Source organism: Podarcis melisellensis (genome assembly GCF_964234715.1).
Source record: "Podarcis melisellensis genome assembly, chromosome: 13".
NCBI lineage: Eukaryota > Metazoa > Chordata > Lepidosauria > Squamata > Lacertidae > Podarcis > Podarcis melisellensis.
Genome location: NC_138545.1, coordinates 55526619 through 55545314, shown reverse-complemented (window position 1 = coordinate 55545314; position 18696 = coordinate 55526619). Strand labels below are relative to the sequence as shown.

Genomic DNA, 18696 nt, shown 5'->3' with positions numbered 1-18696 from the left:
AGTGGGTGTCCGTTTGACAGTTCCAGCAACAGCTCTATCACAAGCGCTGGTCTTGGAGGTTCCGGCGTGGGCACATTCACTACTCCCTGGCCTGGCTGTTGCCCTGATGTTGGCAGCCAGGCGTTGGCTTTTACTTGCTCCTGAATTTCTTCTTCCTCCTTCCCCCCAACAGTTCCCGCCATCCTTTGCCATTCCTTCCTTTGCGGACAGACTCTGGCAAAGTGACCTGGCTTTTGGCAGAGATAACATCTCTTGGCACTCTTTCCCTCCTTCTTCCGCCCTTCACTGTTGTTTGAAACTGCGCGCGCGCGCGCGCTGTTCCAAGTTCCATCGGCTCTGCTGGCGGGAAAGGCTGCTCCGGAATCTCTGGAATGCGGAAGTCCTTCCAACGTTCCCCCTTTCCTTCCCGCTTTTCCAAAGCTCTTGCCTCCTGGCGTGCTCCTATGGACAGCGCAGATTTAGTCAGCTGGTCCATAGACTCTGCCCTAGGCGCCCGGGAAAGTTCATCTTTCACTGCCGGAGAGAGCCCTTCTTCAAACAGCATTTGAATGGGTTCACTCGCTAGATTCCACCCCAGTCTATGTATCAGCTTGGTGAACTCAGTCCAGTACTCACGTACAGATCGGCTCCCCTGTTTACACGCCATTAACTGCCTGCGCACCACTCCCTGCTCAATCTCGCTGGAAAACATCAGGTCCATGGCGCGAAAAAACTTCATCGTGTCCTTTAAGATTTCATTGTTGGCTGCCATCAGGGGTCTAACCCAGTCCTTCGCCCCTCCCTCTAGATGGCCAATAACGTACGCCACTCTAGAGTTCTCATCGGGGAAGTCATCAAACAGTAGATTGAGAGCATATTGCATCTCTGTTCTAAAGGCTTGATAGTTCCTGGGATCCCCCCAAAATCTCTGCACCAATCCAGGCACCTTTCTGGCAAGTGGGGTGGTTTTCCCCTTATCCGCATCTTGAGCCCTCCTCTCCTCAAGCCTCGCCGTTTGCAACGTGAGCTGGACCTCCAACGCCCTGTACCTTTCTTCCAGGCTTGGACCCGCTCCAGCTCCAGCTCCTCCGGTTCCGGCTGGTTCGCTCATGATGCCCTCTGCTTGCACAAGCTGCTTCCAAAGACTGTCGGATTGCTGTGATAATGAGCTGCTTGTGTGTAAAAGCTTGATCCCTCCTGGCTTTGGCTGGTCAGCCAGCCTGAGTCACTAACGGAGCTCCCAAAGCATGACTCCGTTAGTCGCTGGTAGAATCCGACAGTGGGCGTCTACGGAACTTACTCCAACATAAAAGCTGTTTGACGGACATGCGCCTCCTGGACTCTCTGCGTGACAGTTTCCGGCGAAGGGTGGGAACTCCTAAAGGGGCCCTTGTTACCTCCTCACTGTTCTCACTGGAAGTATCCCAGAGCCTCCCCTCCGACTCCCTTCCCGTTGGAACTCCTGCTCTCCCCCTGCTGGTTCCCTCTTCTGCTGCAGACTCTCTCCTATTCTCCTGGAGCCCTTCCGCCACCTGTCCTTCCGATGGCAGTTTCCTGACAGTTATGGACCACCGGTCTGAAATTTACGGCATGTAATGACTTGAAAGAAAATATTATGAAAATGATATATAGGTGGTACATGACTCCAGTCAAGCTTGCAAAAATATACCATTTGTCTGATAATAAATGTTGGAAATGTAAAGAAACTGAAGGAACGTTCTTTCACCTCTGGTGGACCTGCCCTAGAGTTAAGGCTTTCTGGGAAATGATATATAATGAGTTGAAAAAGGTATTTAAGTATACCTTCCCTAAGAAACCAGAGGCCTTTCTTTTAGGCATCGTCGGCCAGAGGGTGTTAAAGAAGGACCGAACATTTTTAATGTATGCAACAACAGCAGCAAGGATACTTGTCGCCAAGCACTGGAAAACCCAAGATTTGCCCACACTGGAAGAATGGCAGATGCAACTGATAGACTATATGGAGCTAGCAGAAATGACTGGCAGAATCCGAGACCTGGGAGAAGAGGCTGTGGAGGAGGACTGGAAGAAATTTAAGGACTATTTACAAAAATCTTGTAAATTGTATGTGTTAAGAAAGATGCAAGATTATAAATAATATGGCACCATTAAGTTAGTCGAAAGGAATATGAAGATAAGTGAAAATATAAGAAAAGATAAATTTTGGATAAATATTATGCTAAAATCAAGCTTTTAAGGTTTGGGTAAAATTATCTAAAATTAGGAACACAATACTGGAAAATTATAAAATAAGAATTGAAACAAGGTGATAAATTGCTGGGTAAAGTTTGACAAACTTGGAACGCAGGAACGAGAGACGCGAGGAAGTCCAATGAAGCGAAGAAAATATGGCTACTGTAAAGTTACATGTTATTTTGTTTGTTTTTTCTATTGTATTAAGAAAATCTTTAATAAATATCTTATAAAAAAAAACCAAAAAAAACAACAAAGTGATGTTTTGGCTACAAATGTTACAACACTGAAACAGTAAATAAACTTACTGAATCTGGAAGGGACTTAACTCAAGTCTTTGCAGCTGAACAAAAAGTCTTTGTAGCTGAACAAAAAGTCTTTGCAGCTGAAGAAGAAAAGAAATCTGAGAAATCTGAGAAAGTGGAGAAAGAGATACATGATGATCTGGAGGGAAAGGAAGGAGGAGCTACAATGCCGCAGATGATTAAGGAGAGCCAGAGGCCTGTTAAGATGGACATAAAGGAAAATAGGATCTGGATGATGAAAATCTGGTTTGAATTGAAGAATTAAGAATGGAGAGATCTCCTTATGTGGAGATCTGAAGACCTATGGATTACAAATTTGACCAAGGTGGAAGCTGGAGCTTTTGGAGCATTTGGACTTAAAAGAAGCAAGAAACAAGACTTGGGCTCCACTCTTAAATATGGAGGTCTGGCTGGAAGAAAAATGGACATTTTGGGGACAGAGCTTCTCCGAGACTTGGTGTTTAATATAAAGGACTATCAAAAAAACCGGCAGAGAGGAGTTGAGAGAGAATTAAGAGCCTCGGATGTGAGGTCTCCAGGCTGATAGCAGTTAGACTGATGGATATTTGTTGGGGATCAAAACCGGGAAAGGGGGGGTGAGGCTTGGGAATCCAAAGGGTGTACAATTATATTTTGTTTTTGTTTTTTATTTTGTTTTGTTATTAGTATAAAAATTGGGGAATTCGTGGAAGGGAATTGGGGTCGACCTTAGAAAAAGATTTTAAGAATGGGTACTGATGTATAAAGACTGATGTTTATAAGTTAAAATTGATTATATAAAATGAACTAAATATAATAATGAACTATATATAATAAGATTAAAAATTGGGGATAAGAACTTGTTGAACTAAAAATTGGAATTGGAATACAAGAAGGGGAGGCGTGGGGAAGTCATGGAACTAAGTTATTGAAAATTAGGCTTGTAAATGTGGAGTGTTTTTTTTCTTTTTTAAATTTTTTTTCTTTTTTTCTTTTTTTCCCTCTTTGAAAATTTCAATAAATATCTTTTTTTTAAAAAAAAAGGAAGTACAGGACACTTCAAGGAATGGCAAAAAGTTATTTCTAGATTTATCTGGCAGGGAACGCCAAGGATAAAACATAAATTGTTAACAGATGCTAAAGAGAGAGGAGGCTTCACCCTGCCAGATTTGAAATTATATTATGAAGCGTCCTGCAGTTGCTGGATCTGGGAATGGATAACATTGGAAAAAGAAAGATTAGCTTACCTGAGGTGTAGATTTATGAAATGGGGACGCTGGGGAGAGTAGATTGGGTATTTCCTCTCACATGACCTCAGGCAAACAATAAAGGAAAACAATCAGTGCGACTGCAGACCATCATAGGGAGGGTTCCACTGTCCCCAGCATCCCCAATTCATAAATCTACACTTCAGGTAAGCCAATCATTCTATTTATTTCATGGGACGCTGGGAACAGTGGATTGGGACATACCACAGCACTTCCCAATCCGGCTTACGCACTGACTACAAAACTTGGTATACACTGTATGGCCAAAAGCCGCCTCAGCTGAAGACATTTAGTTTAACTTACAATGCCTAGTGAAAGTGGAAGGAGGCAACCAAGTAGCTGCCCTACAAATCTCTATTAAAGTGTCATCAGCCATAAAGGCAGCAGAAGTCGAGGCTGAACCAGAGGACTGAGCAAAATATGAGATGGGTGGGGCAATTTCATAGTATCATAAGCTAAGGAAATGCCCACCCTAATCCCTCTAGCTAAGGAAACTGTAGTGCCCTTTGCACCTAAGGTGGAAGGATGAAAAGACACAAACAAAGAATTAGTGTATATACACTTTTAAGGCTCTGCGGACATCCAAAGAGTGCCAAGCCTTTTCCAACGGATGTTTTTGATCAGCACAAAAAGTCAGGAGAATGAGTTCCTGTCGAATGTGGAATTTTGTAAGATCTTTTGGTAGAAAGGAGGGATCTTCCACCTTCTCCTAATGGAAGATGCATAAATGCTTTGCTACCGACAAGGCTGACAGTTCTGAAACTCATCTCACCTGAGGTATCGTAACCAAAAATAGGATTTCAAAAGAAAGGTTCTTTAAGGAAATTTGGCATAGTGGTTCAAATGGAGGCCGTTGCAGTGCCGACAGAACAGAATGCAAGTTCCATGATGGAAAATGGTACTCACTGGAGGATGCTGTAACATAGTTCCTTTGAGAAAACGTTTGATTAGCAACGTTCTGTGACAGTGAAGAACAGCCAGCAGAACTTAAAGTCGAAGAAATGGTGGAAAGGTGACATTTTAAAGTATTAGGCCATAGACCATTTTGCAGACCATGTTGGAGATAGTGGAGAACTCTGTGTGACCACAGCTTTACACTAGGAGGTAAAGGCTGACCATGTTGATTGATAAATACATCTTGCGGGTGGACATCTGGAAGCTAGAATGGTGGAGATAACAATCTCATCCAGACCACGATATTTCAGTCTATAGCGCTCAAACACCATGCAGTCAGGTTCAACCATTGTAGGATTGGATGAGTCAATGGTTCCTGGCGAAGTAAATTGGAAGTAAATACAGGAAGATGAAATGGTGGTGCCACTGAAAGGCTGAATCTCTTGACAGCCAAGGTCTGCGGGGCCAGAATGGTGCAACAAGACCCACCTGAGCTGTTTCCAACCTTTCAGAGGACTCTTGGAATGATAGCTTGAGGAGGGAAGGCATACAATAATTCCTTTGGCCATGGTGTCATTAGGGCATCCCAGGTGTCTGCTTGGTTGTCTTTGAACCTGCCAAAGTAATGGGGTAGCTGACAGTTTAGCTTGTGAGCAAAGAGATCGACTTGTAGAGGACCCCAGCATTGTTCAATCTGAAGAAACTCCTGTTCATTCAGTATCCATTCCCCTTGATTTACCTGGGATCTGCTCAATCAAACTGTTTGCCGTCACCAGTGGCAAGATCTGTCGTGAGGCTGAGGAGTTGACTCTCAGCCCAACTGTAGAGAAGAGCCATCTCTTTCTGGAGAGATTCCAAATGGGTCTCTCCTTAATGAGATATGTGGACTTTTGTTGTTGAGCTGTCTGTTCAAAGTGATGGAGTTGAAGACGAGAGGAGAAGCAAACAATTGCCAGTCTGGCTGCTCTCAACTCTAGCCAATTGATGGAGTAAGTGGCCTTCGGAGGCATTGAGTGTAGAGAGATTAAACCTTGTAATCCATTTGTAATCCATTTTTTTTTTTTTGCAAACATTGTTACCTGAGTGCTGCAGGGATTTCTGAATGGAGTGCCTTTCCAAAGACTGGAAGTTTGCGCAGCATGGACAGTTTGAGTTGAGGAGATAAGAGCAAAGACCTGGGCCAATTTTGAATGATCTCTCATTGATGCAGAAGTAAAAACCACTGCAGGGTTCTTGTGTGGTGTTTCGCTCAAGGTGTAATCTGAGAGACTCACATGCAGAGACCTAGAATTGTTGACAGTTGTTTGGCTGCCATCTTTTTTGTCTTTAAGATTGAAGCTGCCGCTGTGGAGATTTTGCTGATCTGCTCTGGTGAAGAGTCACGAGATTTGAACCGTATCTAGCCGGGTACCTAAGTGAATGATCCTTTGTGATGGAACAACTTTTTTGTAGTTGATCAAGAAGCTGTGAGATTGAGGGTGATCTGCAAATGGAGATGAGCCTGTTGAAGGGATGTTGCCTGGAGGAGCAGGTCGTCTAGGAACGGATAAATATGAACGCGTTCTCTTCCAATGCCACAATCATGGACTATGGGAAATGGCACAAACATACATCTCTCCAATGCAGTCACAAGTGGATTGGGTCTGCAAGACGCAGAATAATAAATGAAAATAATAATAAACAATTGAATCACTCCTTAACTAAGAGGTTCAGAAGCAGTCTATCAGTGCCTGCTCACTCCGTTGCCATGACTGCGAACTGGGAGGAGAATATATAATAACCCCAACTCCTTCTGCCGTACCACGAACTAGGAGAGTAGTCAATATGAAGCCTTAATGAAGCCTGAAATGATACAGAAATGGCTAATGGCTAAAGACTGTAGAAATCACCAAAGAAATGAGGTGGTGATTTGGAGCCAGCAGCCACTAAAATTGAGCTGCAATTGCAAAAAGACTTGGGTAGGATCCCCCCCCCATCTTTAAATCTGATAAATGTGGCAAAACGGAGCCACAGCATGCAAAAAACGAGCATATTCAGTGACCGTGAAGGAGAACACTATACAAGGATGCTCTCCAAGAAAGTATACAAAATAAACTAAAAACAAGAAGAACTAAGGTTGCTAAGGGAAACAACCAGGGTGGGGAGGGATGAAATATTTTCTGGAGAGTGTGTGTGTGTATGCAAGACTCAAAGACGGGGTAAGTTGCTAAAACTAAGCAGGATTAGATAAAATAAAGCAATAATAAAATGAGATCAAAATTGAAAAACTTATCTGAAGAAGGAAAGCCAGGCAGAACAGACTGCTGAGTCAGGCAGGAGAAAAAAGACTGAGGAGGAAGTGCCTGCCTCCCACAAGTCTTTGCTCCTGCCTGAGGTCATGCGAGAGGAAATACCCAATCCACTGTCCCCAGCGTTCCATGAAATAAATTGCAGATATTTTAAATCTAGAAGGACACGATAATAGATTTGGATGGCACAAATACTTATGTTATGAAAAAGCAAAGGTGCATAAAGGTTTTCAGAACCACTTAATAAGAAAATAAATTTTTATGATAAGGGGAAAATATAAAAACTTACATCTTGGTGGCTTTAGAAACAATATCTCTGAAAAAATTGGCCGACTAGGAGGCAATAAGAGATTTATTAACGGATTGGTTACAGTATCACCAATTAGATTATATCTCTAAGACAGATAAAAAGAAAAGTATTAGTTGTGAAATATCAAGATTTCAAAAAGAGTTGTTAGAAAATAATGTTAAATTATTGTCCAAAATGTCTAGTTTGCTTTTAGAGTGGCATACAAACATGAACAAGTCAGTAATGATACACTGGGCAAAGGATTTGGGACATAATATCCAAATGGCAGATTGGGAAAGGTTATGGAAAACAGACTTGAAATTTACAGTGCACTGAAAGAAAACTATATGAAAATGATGTACCAGTGATATCTGACACCTACTAAGCTGACAAAAATGTATAGGACAAGTACAAATACCTGCTGGACATGTAAAGAAAAAGAAGGTACCTTTTACCATATGTGGTGGAACTGTAAGGTAATAAAAGCTTTCTGGGAGATGATATATAATGAAATGAAAAAAAATGCTTAAAATAACCTTTCTTAAGAAACCAGAAGCTTTTCTATTAGGAATTACAGGTACCAACATTCCAAAGGAACAGAAAAGACTTTTCATGTATGGAACAACAGCTGCCCAGATGTTACTCACCCAGAAATGGAAAGAACACAAAGTCCCTACCAGAGAGGAGTGGCAAACCAAACTGATGGACCATGCCGAGATGGCAAAACTGACCGGAAAACTCAGAAACCAAGAGGACAAAAACTTTATAAAAGAATGGGAAAAAATTATAAGTTATTTAGGAAACCACTGTAAGCAGATGGAAACATTAGCAGGACTTTGATTTCATTTGTAGTGTAACAATTACCATGTATAATATGGATTGATATAAAAGTTGCATTAGCGAAGAATATGTAGTAATAAATGCAGTGATGGCCAAAATTGGCCTTCCATCTGTTTTGGGACTACAACTCCCATCATCCCTAGCTAACAGGACCAGTGGTCAGGGATGTTGGGAATTGGTAGTCCCAAAACAGATGGAGGGCCAAATTTGGCCATCACTGATTAAATGTTTAAAATGGGACCCCATGGAGTGGATCGGGGGAAGTCCTCAGATTTGGAGAAATCTCTATATATGGATATATATTTGGATACTTTTTATAACTTTGTACAGTCATACCTCGGGTTGAATGTGCTTCTCATTGAGCATGTTCGAGTTGAGCTCCGCGCCAACCTGGAAGTAACAGAGCGCGTTACTTCCAGGTTTCACCGCTCGTGCATGCACAAATGTTCAAAATGACGTCATGCTCATGCACGGAAGCAGCAAACCGCAACCCGCCCACGTGCTGTCGCTTGTTACGTTCGCTTCAGGATGCGAATGTGGCTCCGGAACGGATCCTGTTTGCATCCCGAGGTACCACTGTATTTGTAAAACCAACTAAAAATGATTTCAAAAAAACAAAGTTTCTAAAAATGCTCGCTACCCCAGCATCTGGAATCCAGAGCTCCTGGATGGCCCCATGTCACCCCGCCCTTTCTCCCCTGCATTGGGCCACGCTCATTTGCTCTGCAGACCCTCTTCCACTCAACAGGCAGCTAACCCCATCACCGCCACTGCCGCCACCTCCAGACCTCGGTCGTCACACTTGGTTCTCGTATTGGCTCTGCCTCTTCTTGGACTTCAGCTCCTTCAGCCAATGTGGAGACAGCTCCTCCGACCTGGAATGCAGGAAACAGGCCTGGGTCACCCCCTTTACAAACAAATGCACATCCCATTCGAGGTCCTTCCACGAGAAATTCATTACTGGGGAGCTGAAATAAAGAGGGTGCCTGCTTCTCGCAAGCCCATCTTCCCTCTGCCCTTAGCCCTTGTTTGGTCCTCTTTGCGCACAGGTGAGAAGGCGCAACATCCTGGTTGCCCAAAGTTTCAGCAACACCTTTGGATTCAATCCTACTAATGCATCTAAAGGAGGGTCTTTTCCCTCTGCACTCCATGGCGGGATGTGCAGCCATTGCTCCCTCACAGCTGATCAAGCTGAGCTTGGCTGGGGCAGAAGTTCGGAAGTCTTGCCAATGCAGCCCTGGCTGGTGATTATGGTCGCCTGAACCCAGAAAGACAAGGTGGTGTCGGCCCACTTTCCTCAGCAACTGCTTTGCGCTTCCTCCCACTGACACCATGAGTGAAGCCTTTGTTTGCCTTTTGAGATGCTGCCAGATGACCAAATCTGATAGAAGGTGCAGCGAACAGGATGATACAGTTCTGCTGGGTGATTCCTTATTGGCTTCACTCACAGAACAAGAAGAAAAAACTTAAAATACGGACATTGAAAATAGCAGCTTATCTGGGGCTGGAAACAGGGCAATCAAAAAACAAAGAAACTGCATGAGTTCCCCAAGTTTCCCCAAGAGGCTTTTCATGCCTTTTGAAAGCACACTTCTCATTTAAAAAATGTTTAAAGTGCAAAAACTCAGCAAAGTGCTGGTATTTATGTAAATACAGTCTCAAAACTGGGGACGAGAATAGGCTCTGTATGTAGTCTTGAATGTAGTACAGTGGTACCTTGGTTCAAGAACAGACCTGTTTATGAACTATTTGGAATATGAACTCCGCAAAACTGAAAGTAGTGTTCTGGTTAGCAAACTTTACCTTGGTCTATGAACGGAAGCCAAATGGTGGGAGGGCACCGGCGGCGGGAGGTCTCATTAGGGAAAGCACACCTCAGTCTAAGAACGGCTTTGGTTAACAATGCACTTCCAGAATGGATTAAGTTCGTAAACTGAGGTGCCACTGTATAAGCTGTAGAATTCCACTTCAAGATGTATAATTTTAAAGTCACCAGCCCTTATGACTATAAAGGCATTTAAAGTATTTGGGCAACCCCTGCTGGAATCTCAGAAACCAAAAGACTTTTGGGAAGCTAGAAGGTGGGGCTTTCACAAGTAGCAAAGCAGTAAAATCTGCAGAAAAACTTAAAGGTGAATTTATCAGAATGTCACCCTGACAACAAGCCTCCTCACCTCTCTTCTTTCTCCGTGCCAACAGGCAGAACTCTGCCAGCAGGAACTCCAGCCTGAAACGGGAATTTTGGTGACTTGGACAACTGCACTTCTCCTGTTCCATCTGGTTCATGTCTTTTCCTGAGTTGAGCCTGGAGGGTGGCGGGAGGGGAACCCTGTAAATGTCACGGTTGGATCACAAGTTTCACAAAAGTCAGCATGAGAAAGGGACCCATCAGCAATGAGCTCACTCCAAGGAATGTCTAGCCAAGGGTCATCACCAAGGCAAGGGTGGTTATGCATCATGTGGAGGGGCATGATTTCAGGGATGGAGCACCCGGCTAGTGCATCCAGTCACCAAGTAATCAAGGAGCAGCTCGTGGAAAAGACCTGAGGAGGCCTTTGAGGGGAGACCAGGCTGAGACCAGACTGCCCTCACTTACGACACCCAGCAGATCTCTGCAGTTTGCAGGACAGTCTCTCCTGCAATTTCCCCAAACCCTACTCCACAGGAACTCAGGACAGGGCTTTTAGTGCAGCTGCAACTGTTCTGTGGAACAGCATCTCGGATGAGAGACGGAAGGAGTCCACTTTCTGGAAACAGCTGAAGACATTTTTGTTCCAACAGGCTTTCCCAACCAGATAAACCATGGACTTTGCCATGAATGTGTATTTTGTATGGTTTTAATCTTGTTTCAAATTTATTTGTTACTTTAGTGTTTCTAACTGCTTTTAATTATCTGACATGTAAATCACCTTGAGATGATGGTTTGGAAGGCAATAAATAAATTAATTGTAGCAATAATACAATAATACAAACATTCTGACACGGTAAGGGGCAGCTTCCTAAATCTTCAGGCAGCGTTGAATGGAGGCTCACAGCACAGGGCATGGGCCTCCCAGCTGTCTACTGGGCATCCTGTTCCCAGTCTCCAGTCACTGGCCCCTTCCTCCCACACCGTTCCACTGCCTCCTTGCATGCAACATGTGAGGTACCCCATTTCCATAGCCCACCCTCAGGTGCCTTTGGGGCTTAGAATGGGCTCCAGGTATTCCCATTGGTACCCAAAGTGCCCCCAAGACATTTCTCTTCTTGTGTTATCAAATTACACGAACTAGTACCATGTGTTTCTCAGCGCAGGTTGAGGCAGAATCAACCCCTCCACAGTGTCTCTGAAATATACTCCACGACAGGTTCCCAATGCTAAGGACAATTGTGTATGGGGGGTGCACCAACATTCACCTTGAGGGCTGAGTGGTCCATCCCTGGAAAGACAGGGAGCCTCTGCAGCTGAGAGATGGGCGACCTCTCTGTTGGCTGTGGGTTTCCGTCCTCACCAGAGTCTTCTTTCTTGGCTGAGCTTTCTGCTTAAGAATGAGGATTACTCATGAGGCTTCAGACACTTTGGGAGGGAGGGAGGGAAGGAAGGCACAAAACACAGGGCTAGAAACCCACTGCTTGGCCCCCTCCCACCAGCAGCTTCTGTCTCCTTTCAAAGCAGTCCTTGGGATGACTTTCCAATCAATTCTCCCAAGCCAGAAGCACCAGAAAGCAGCTTGGTCAGCTGGGGGATGCGACTTCACCCTCTGCCATCTTTGCTCCTGCCCAGGCCTCTGTGACTTTGCTGACCAGGTCCCTCTGTCTCCAATCTCCCTGTGGTGGAAAGGTCAGGCACTGTGGCCCCAAGACTAGCCAAGGGCCCACTGCTGCTCCAGCAACCACCCGCTTTGCAACCAGAGGCACCATGGGGGAATTCTGGGTCTACACAACCTTTCCTGACCCTTCCAGGTACAGAGGTGACTGGAGAGGTAGCAGGGCAGCAGTAATAAGATCCTTGCTGGCTGGGAGGTGAAAATCAAGTTTAGCCTCCCCCTCCCTTCTTTCCTGCATTTGCACCTGTTGAAGAGCCAGAAGGCTGAGCCAGTGAGTCCCACAGCTACAGCTGCTTCCAGAGAGAAGCCCGTCGCATGGGCCATTGTGTTGTGGGTGGCAGCTGTGTTTTGGTCCGAGCACAAATGCAGCTTGGGAAAGTATGAAGTATGAATCACCGGGTGCTGCTAAATGGATTTACGTCCACATTTGTATTTACTATAGCTTTATTGTATTGTCTCTCATATTAATTTGTTCACCGTTTTGTGGGTCTTGGCCAGAAAACAGTATAGAAACAAGTGGACGAAGATGATGATGAAAGTCTCGGAGCCCGCACTGATGGGTACTTCCAACCTACAAAGGCGGGAAGAGTTCCATGTGCTTTTGGCTAAGGTCTCCCACCTCACCTCTCCCTCACAGTGAACCATCCAGATAGGAAGCTAGAGAGCATGTAGCTGCACCTGACAATATATCCGTTGGACACTATTCTAAGGGCACAACGACCAGGCACACAGCTCTGTGCTATCCAACACCCTTTCAACGTGCTCAAGGATGGCAAGTAATCCAGGTTCAAATTGGCTGCAGCCTGGCTCGCTTACTTGTATCACTCATGGAACTATTTGGCAGATTCTGGGGATTTGGGACAGGACACCTTCCCTCTGCTACCTGTGGAGCCCTTGAAGAACCACGTGCTGTCTGCCTCTTCTGTCACAGAGAGTCGCTGCTCAGTGTCTCCCCCGGTGCTTCTTCTGAGCGAGTGGGAAATTGGGGCTCGGTGCTGGCGCCTCCTTTTGCTGAGCTGCACGCGGGTTTTCAAGACACTGGAGTCCAGCACAGGAGTTTGCTTTGAGAAGAACAAACACACATGCTGTCAAACACAGACCTGCAACACTGCCTGCAATGTGTCCCTCAGGGACATGCCTCAAGAACTTACCTCCAGGAAGGAGAAGTCTGGGCCATCCCCTGCTAACGCAGGGGCCTTAGCCCCGTCTGCAGATTCTACATCTGTGCTGAAGCGGTCCAGACTGGTGCTCCTGTGGTCCCTGGAGGAATCGTGCTGGTCGGTTGCAGAGGCAGGATCTGTTTGAGAGGAGAAGGACGAGAACCGGCTGCTGGGGGGCTGTTTCCGGGCTGAAGCCATATTGCTTTCTGAGGAAGGGGACTCTGGCACAAAGCTACGACAACCAAGGGGAACAGAGCAGTGGTTAGCCAGAGGAATACAAAGCAGGGAAGGTTGGGGGGTGACTGAATCACCCCCCAACCCAGGAGACAGCTGCCTCTTGAAGCAGGCTGCTTAAAGCTCAACCTCACCTCCTGTGTTTGGAGGCCCACCGTTCTTGTCCCCTAGAGGCCCACCCAGATGTTAATATCAGCAGAGGGGGCCCTTTTGGTAGCTCCCTCAGGGTTGTAGGGTGGGCGTGTGGGCCTGGAGAGGGCCTTCTCTGTTGCAACCCCTGAGTTGTGGGACCTGCACTATACAGCCTTGGGGAAATTCCGAAACCCTGGCCTTTGGCACCTGAGATGTGTATCTTTAGGATCCCTCTTAGTTCTGTGATTCTAAATTGTTTTAAACTCCTTTCGATGCTGTTTTTGAATGTTGTAACCTGCCCTGGGACCTGAGGGAGGAGGACAGTTAATGAATAACAGTAGTAATACTGACAATAACCTATTATCTCACTTGACATTCTTCCTTTCTTGCCCCTTTCTTGCCACAGAGCACAGGAAGTGATATGTTTACAAAGCCAAGGAGAGGCAGGGGGTCCCAGGATGCCCTGCAACACTGAAGAGTCCAGGTACCAAGGAAGAAAACACTGACTGCATCTTGGAAGGAAGTGCAGAATGGCCATTTCGGAGTTTACATGAAGAGAATGATGGACATTTTAAGAGAAAAGCCCCAGTGATCATACCCAAAGAACCATCTTGTCCCTTACTCTTTCCCTACAGTGGTTAGCCAGATTGGGAACCCACACACTGCATGCCCACAGGCTTCTATACACCAACATCAGACCAATGGTTCAGGTTGAAGGGATTACCTGGGGCTGCTAATAGGCAGCAGAGGGGGCTGGAGGTATAAAGGAGTATCAGGCTTTGGAAAGCCTGGTTGTCACATGCAGGAGGCATTTGAGAAGAATGGAAAAGCAAAGCCCATTTCAGCCTGGTCCCAGATGGCAAAAGACTGACAGCTCCCTCCATGGACCCCTATGGGACCTAGGCTGGCTTTTGAAACCCGGGGAGGTCTCCTCCCCTGTGAAGGGCTGTTGTCCACGACAAAAGACAAAGGGGGGGGGGTGCACACAGGGCCAGCAGCATTACTGAGCACTCTTTCTCTGTGCAACCTGTCTGCTTCCTTCCCTCAATTCTTCCTTTGCTTCAGCAGCCCCCTCCCCACAATTATTCACCTTCTATTAAGACAGATCTGAACTGGTCACTTGCAGAGGACCAGGTGGAGTTAGGCAGGCTCCCCAGTCCCAGTTCAGCAATTGTTCTGGATGGTAACTCAGTGACATCCCCTAAAGGGACCCTTCCTGGCCAAATCAGCATTCCCAAATGGTTTCTAATGACAGCAGCAGCAGCAGCAGCAGCAGCAGCGTGGAATAGTTTGACAACCTCCTGGGGCCTGGCTGTTCTTAGCAGGTGGCCACCTGGCTGAGACACAAACTCCACCCTCCCACCCCAGGGAAGGCTGCTCACGTCTGAACTCACCAACAGTGAACAGAAGCCTGAAACAACTAAGCATCATCTCACAGCACCATTTTAAGAGGCTGCTGCCTTAAAAACACACTGAACAGGCATATTTCTCAAGCTCTGGTGCCGACTGATTGAGAGGCAGACAGGCCTTGAAAAGAGAACACTCAAGAACAGAATCCTTAGGCAGCTTCTTCTGCCCAGAAATGGCAGCACCAAGCAGCCAAAGGCAGCCTCTTCTCATCAGCTCTCCAGGTCAATTAAGACCACCTCCTAATGAGCTCCTAATGACCTCACCATTTGCAGTGAAGGATATCTTTAACTCAGGGATCAGCAAACTTTTTCAGCAGGGGGCCGGTCCACTGTCCCTCAAATCTTGGGAGGGGGGGCAAGGACTATATTTTTTGGGGTGTGTGTGAAAGAATTCCTATGCCCCACAAACAGCCCAGAGGTGCATTTTACATAAAAGCTCACATTCTCCTCATGTAAAAACATGCTGATTTCTGGACCATCTGTGGGCTGGATTTAGAAGGCAATTTGGCTCGATCCGTCCCCTGGGCCTTAGTTTGCCTTAACTGAATTTGCTTAGTTTGCTTTAACCGAATATGCCCTGATGTGGAAGAATGGAGACCGTTGGCCACACTTGCCTTTCTTTCAGTCTTTACAGGGTTTTAGGCTCCTTTTTGTTCCACAGTTTTCCCCATGAAGACTTGCTATTTAAAGCTGTCCTGAGCTTTCCTTGTGAAAACCATCTCTTTAAAGCTCAATCAGAGCAAACCTCAATCCACAGAATACCTGAAATAAGGTTTGCACTGATTCAGCTTTAAAGAGATGATTTTCACAAGGAAAGCTCAGGACAAAATCCCCCAACACCACTAAGACTCAGAGCATTAAAGCATGGGTAAGCAAACTAAGGCCCGGGGACCAGATACGGGCCAATTGCCTTCTAAATCTGGCCCACGGATGGTCCGGGAATCAGCATGTTTTTACATGAGTAGAATGTGTCCGTTTATTTAAAATGCATCTCTGGGTTATTTATGGGGCATAGGAATTCATTCATTTCACCCCAAAAAGTATAGTCCAGCCCCCCACAAGGTCTGAGGGAAAAAGTTTGCTGCTGGAAAGGTTTGCTGACCCCTGCATTAAAGGATGGACCTCTGCCTGGAAAGATGGATAACTGATGTTATACAGTGGTTCCGCTCCTTCCTCCTGGGTCGTGTCCAGAAAGTGGTGGTGGGGGATGAGTGTTCAGACCCCTGGGCTCTCGCTTGTGGGGTGCCTCAGGGTTCCATCCTCTCCACTATGCTATTCAACATCTATATGCAGCTGCTGGGAGATCATCAGGGGGTTTGGGCTGGGTGTCCATCAATATGCAGATGATACCCAGCTCTACCTCTCTTTTAAATCAGAACCAGTGAAGGCGGTGAAGGTCCTGTGTGAGTGAGTGCCTGGAGGCGGTTGGAGGATGGATGGCGGCTAACAGATTGAGGGTGAATCCTGACAAGACAGAAGTACTGTTTTGGGGGGAACAGGAGGTGGGCAGGTGTGGAGGACTTGCTGGTCCTGAAAGGGGTAGCTGTGCCCCTGAAGAAACAGTTGCACAGCCTGGGAGTCATTTTGGACTCACAGCTGTCCATGGAGGCGCAGGTCAATTCTGTATCCAGGGCAGCTGTCTACCAGCTCCATCTGGTACACAGGCTGAGTCCTTCCCTGCCCGCACACTGTCTCGCCAGAGTGGTGCATGCTCTAGTTATCTCCCGCTTGGACTACTGCAATGTGCTCTATGTGGGGCTACTTTTGAAGGTGACCCGGAAACTACAACTAATCCAGAATGCGGCAGCTAGACTGGTGACTGGGAGCGGCTACCGAGACCACATAACACCGGTCTTGAAAGACCTACGTTTCCGAGCACAATTCAAAGTGTTGGTGCTGACCTTTAAAGCCCTAAACGGCCTCGGTCCAGTATACCCCCATTGTTCTGGCTGGACACTGAGATCCAGCGCCAGATCCGGTTCCCTCGCTGTGAGAAGCCAAGTTACAAGGAACCAGGCTGAGGGCCTTCTCGGTAGTGGCACCCGCCCTGTGGGATGCCCTCCCACCAGATGTCAAAGAGAAAAACAACTGCCTGACATTGAGAAGACATCTGAAGGCTGTTCAGGGAAGTTTTTACTGTGTGACGTTTTAATGTATTTTTAATCTTTGTTGGAAGCTACCCAGAGTGGCTGGGGAAACTAAATTATTATTATTATTATTAGCCCTCAGATGGGGCAAAGGGGAGAAAGTTAGCCCTGGGGTGGATCTAGAAAGCCTTGGCATGAATAAGAGGAGAAGGGGAGGGAGACACTTGACCATCAGAGTGTGATACAAGAGATTAATTTCATAAAAGATGAAAAAGTGGAAAGCTGGACGTCAGGGGAGCTCAAGGACAAAAACAGTGCACTTAAAAGTGTTGAGCATGACAGGATAAGGGCTTAAGGTACCATGTTCACAGCAGTGGGAAGAAACACCCATGGTGCTATGGGAGGTGCAGAGTATAGAATAATAGAACTGGAGTTAAAAGGGACCCCAGGGTCATCTAGTCCAACCCACTGCAATGCAGAAATCTCAGCTAAATATCCATGACAGATGGTCATCCAACCTCTGCTTAAAAACCTCCAAGGAAGGAGAGTCTACCACTTCCTGAGGGAGATTGTTCCACCATCGAACAGCTCTTACTGTAAGAAGTTTGTCCGGATGTTTAGTCTGAATTCCTTTCTTGTAACTTGAAGCCATTGGTTCAAGTCTTACCCTCCAGAGTAGGAGAATACAAGCTTGCTGCATCTTCCATCGGACAGCCCTTCATATATTTGAAGAGGACAATGATATCTCAGTTCCCTCTTTTTCAGGCTAAACATACCCAACTCCTTCAAGCGCTCCTCATTTGGCTTAGTTTCCAGACCCTTGATCATCTTGGTTGCCCTCCTCTGCATACGTTCCAGCTTTACAACATTTTTATTAAATTGTAGCACCCAGAACTGGATACAGTATTCCAGGGGTGGTCTGACCAGAGCAGAATAGAGTGGTACTATTACTTCCCTTGATCAGGACACTACATTTCTGTTGATGCAGGCTAGAATAGCATTAGCTTTTCTTGCAGCTGCACCACCCTGTTGACTCATGTTAAGCTTGTGGTCCACCAAGACCCCGAGATCCTTTTCACATGTACTGCTAGTAAGCCAGGTGCCTTCCATCTTTTATTTGCGCATCTCACTTCCAGTTTCCTGCCCAGCGGAATGGCAGCGTGGAACTGATCGCTCTGTAAATAGTGATCATTCCGAGGCTTGCAGAGACAAGAGGGGAGCGTGCCAGGGCTAGGCACCCCCCCCACACACACAAAGGTTCACTGAGGTTAGTGAAGTGTTGAGTGGTCCATCAGAAGCACCAAGCTCCCACCGCCCACCCAAGAACCTTGCTGAGGGGGGGGGGGGAGTGCAGTGGAGCGCACTCCAGGCTTCATCACAGCTCTGCCTGCTGAAGTCACAGGCTGCCGCAGCAAGCAAGAGATTTGCATAACAACAATTGAAGCTGAAGAACAATAAGCAGTTTAAAAGTTATTTTATCCAAATAAAATTAAATTTGGCAAAACAGAAACTAAAGAGGAAGTCAACTTCCGTTTTCTGGCAATCTGCCAACTGCAAGGGAAGGATTTGTAAGTGCTTAAAGGACAATATTGGACGCTTCTATGGTGAGAACTATATTTTCTGGACTTCCGCTTGAGGCGCCACAGAAGATGGCTGAAAATACCATCACTCCGGCTCCCACGGGGTAATTAGAGGCTGAGATGGGAGTAATCAGCCTCCCAAAATCTTTCTGGGGTATGGGAAGATGCAGTGTCATCCGCGGATGCCCAACAAACCAGCCCCAATTTCATAAAGAAGGAGGGGGTGAGGGCACTG

General features: G+C 46.2%; 1 protein-coding gene across 8 annotated transcripts in view; it reads right to left on the bottom strand.

Annotated features, from left to right (window-relative positions):
* The window catches only part of KIAA1671, a 129754-nt gene that overhangs the window by 13853 nt on the left and 97205 nt on the right, over nt 1-18696 (bottom strand). For 4 of the 8 annotated variants that reach the window (XM_081884560.1, XM_081884561.1, XM_081884565.1 and 1 more), the window contains 5 exons: nt 13011-13251; nt 12743-12920; nt 11450-11574; nt 10228-10358; nt 8811-8928 (listed from right to left, as the gene is read on the bottom strand). In XM_081884560.1, coding sequence (XP_081740686.1) covers nt 8850-8928; nt 10228-10358; nt 11450-11574; nt 12743-12920; nt 13011-13251 — 754 coding nt within the window. In that variant the 3' untranslated portion in view covers nt 8811-8849. Of the gene's footprint in view, nt 1-5715; nt 6173-8810; nt 8929-10227; nt 10359-11449; nt 11575-12742; nt 12921-13010; nt 13252-18696 lie in introns of all 8 variants that reach the window. The other 4 variants (XR_014162325.1, XR_014162326.1, XM_081884562.1 and 1 more) reach the window with 4 other exon arrangements.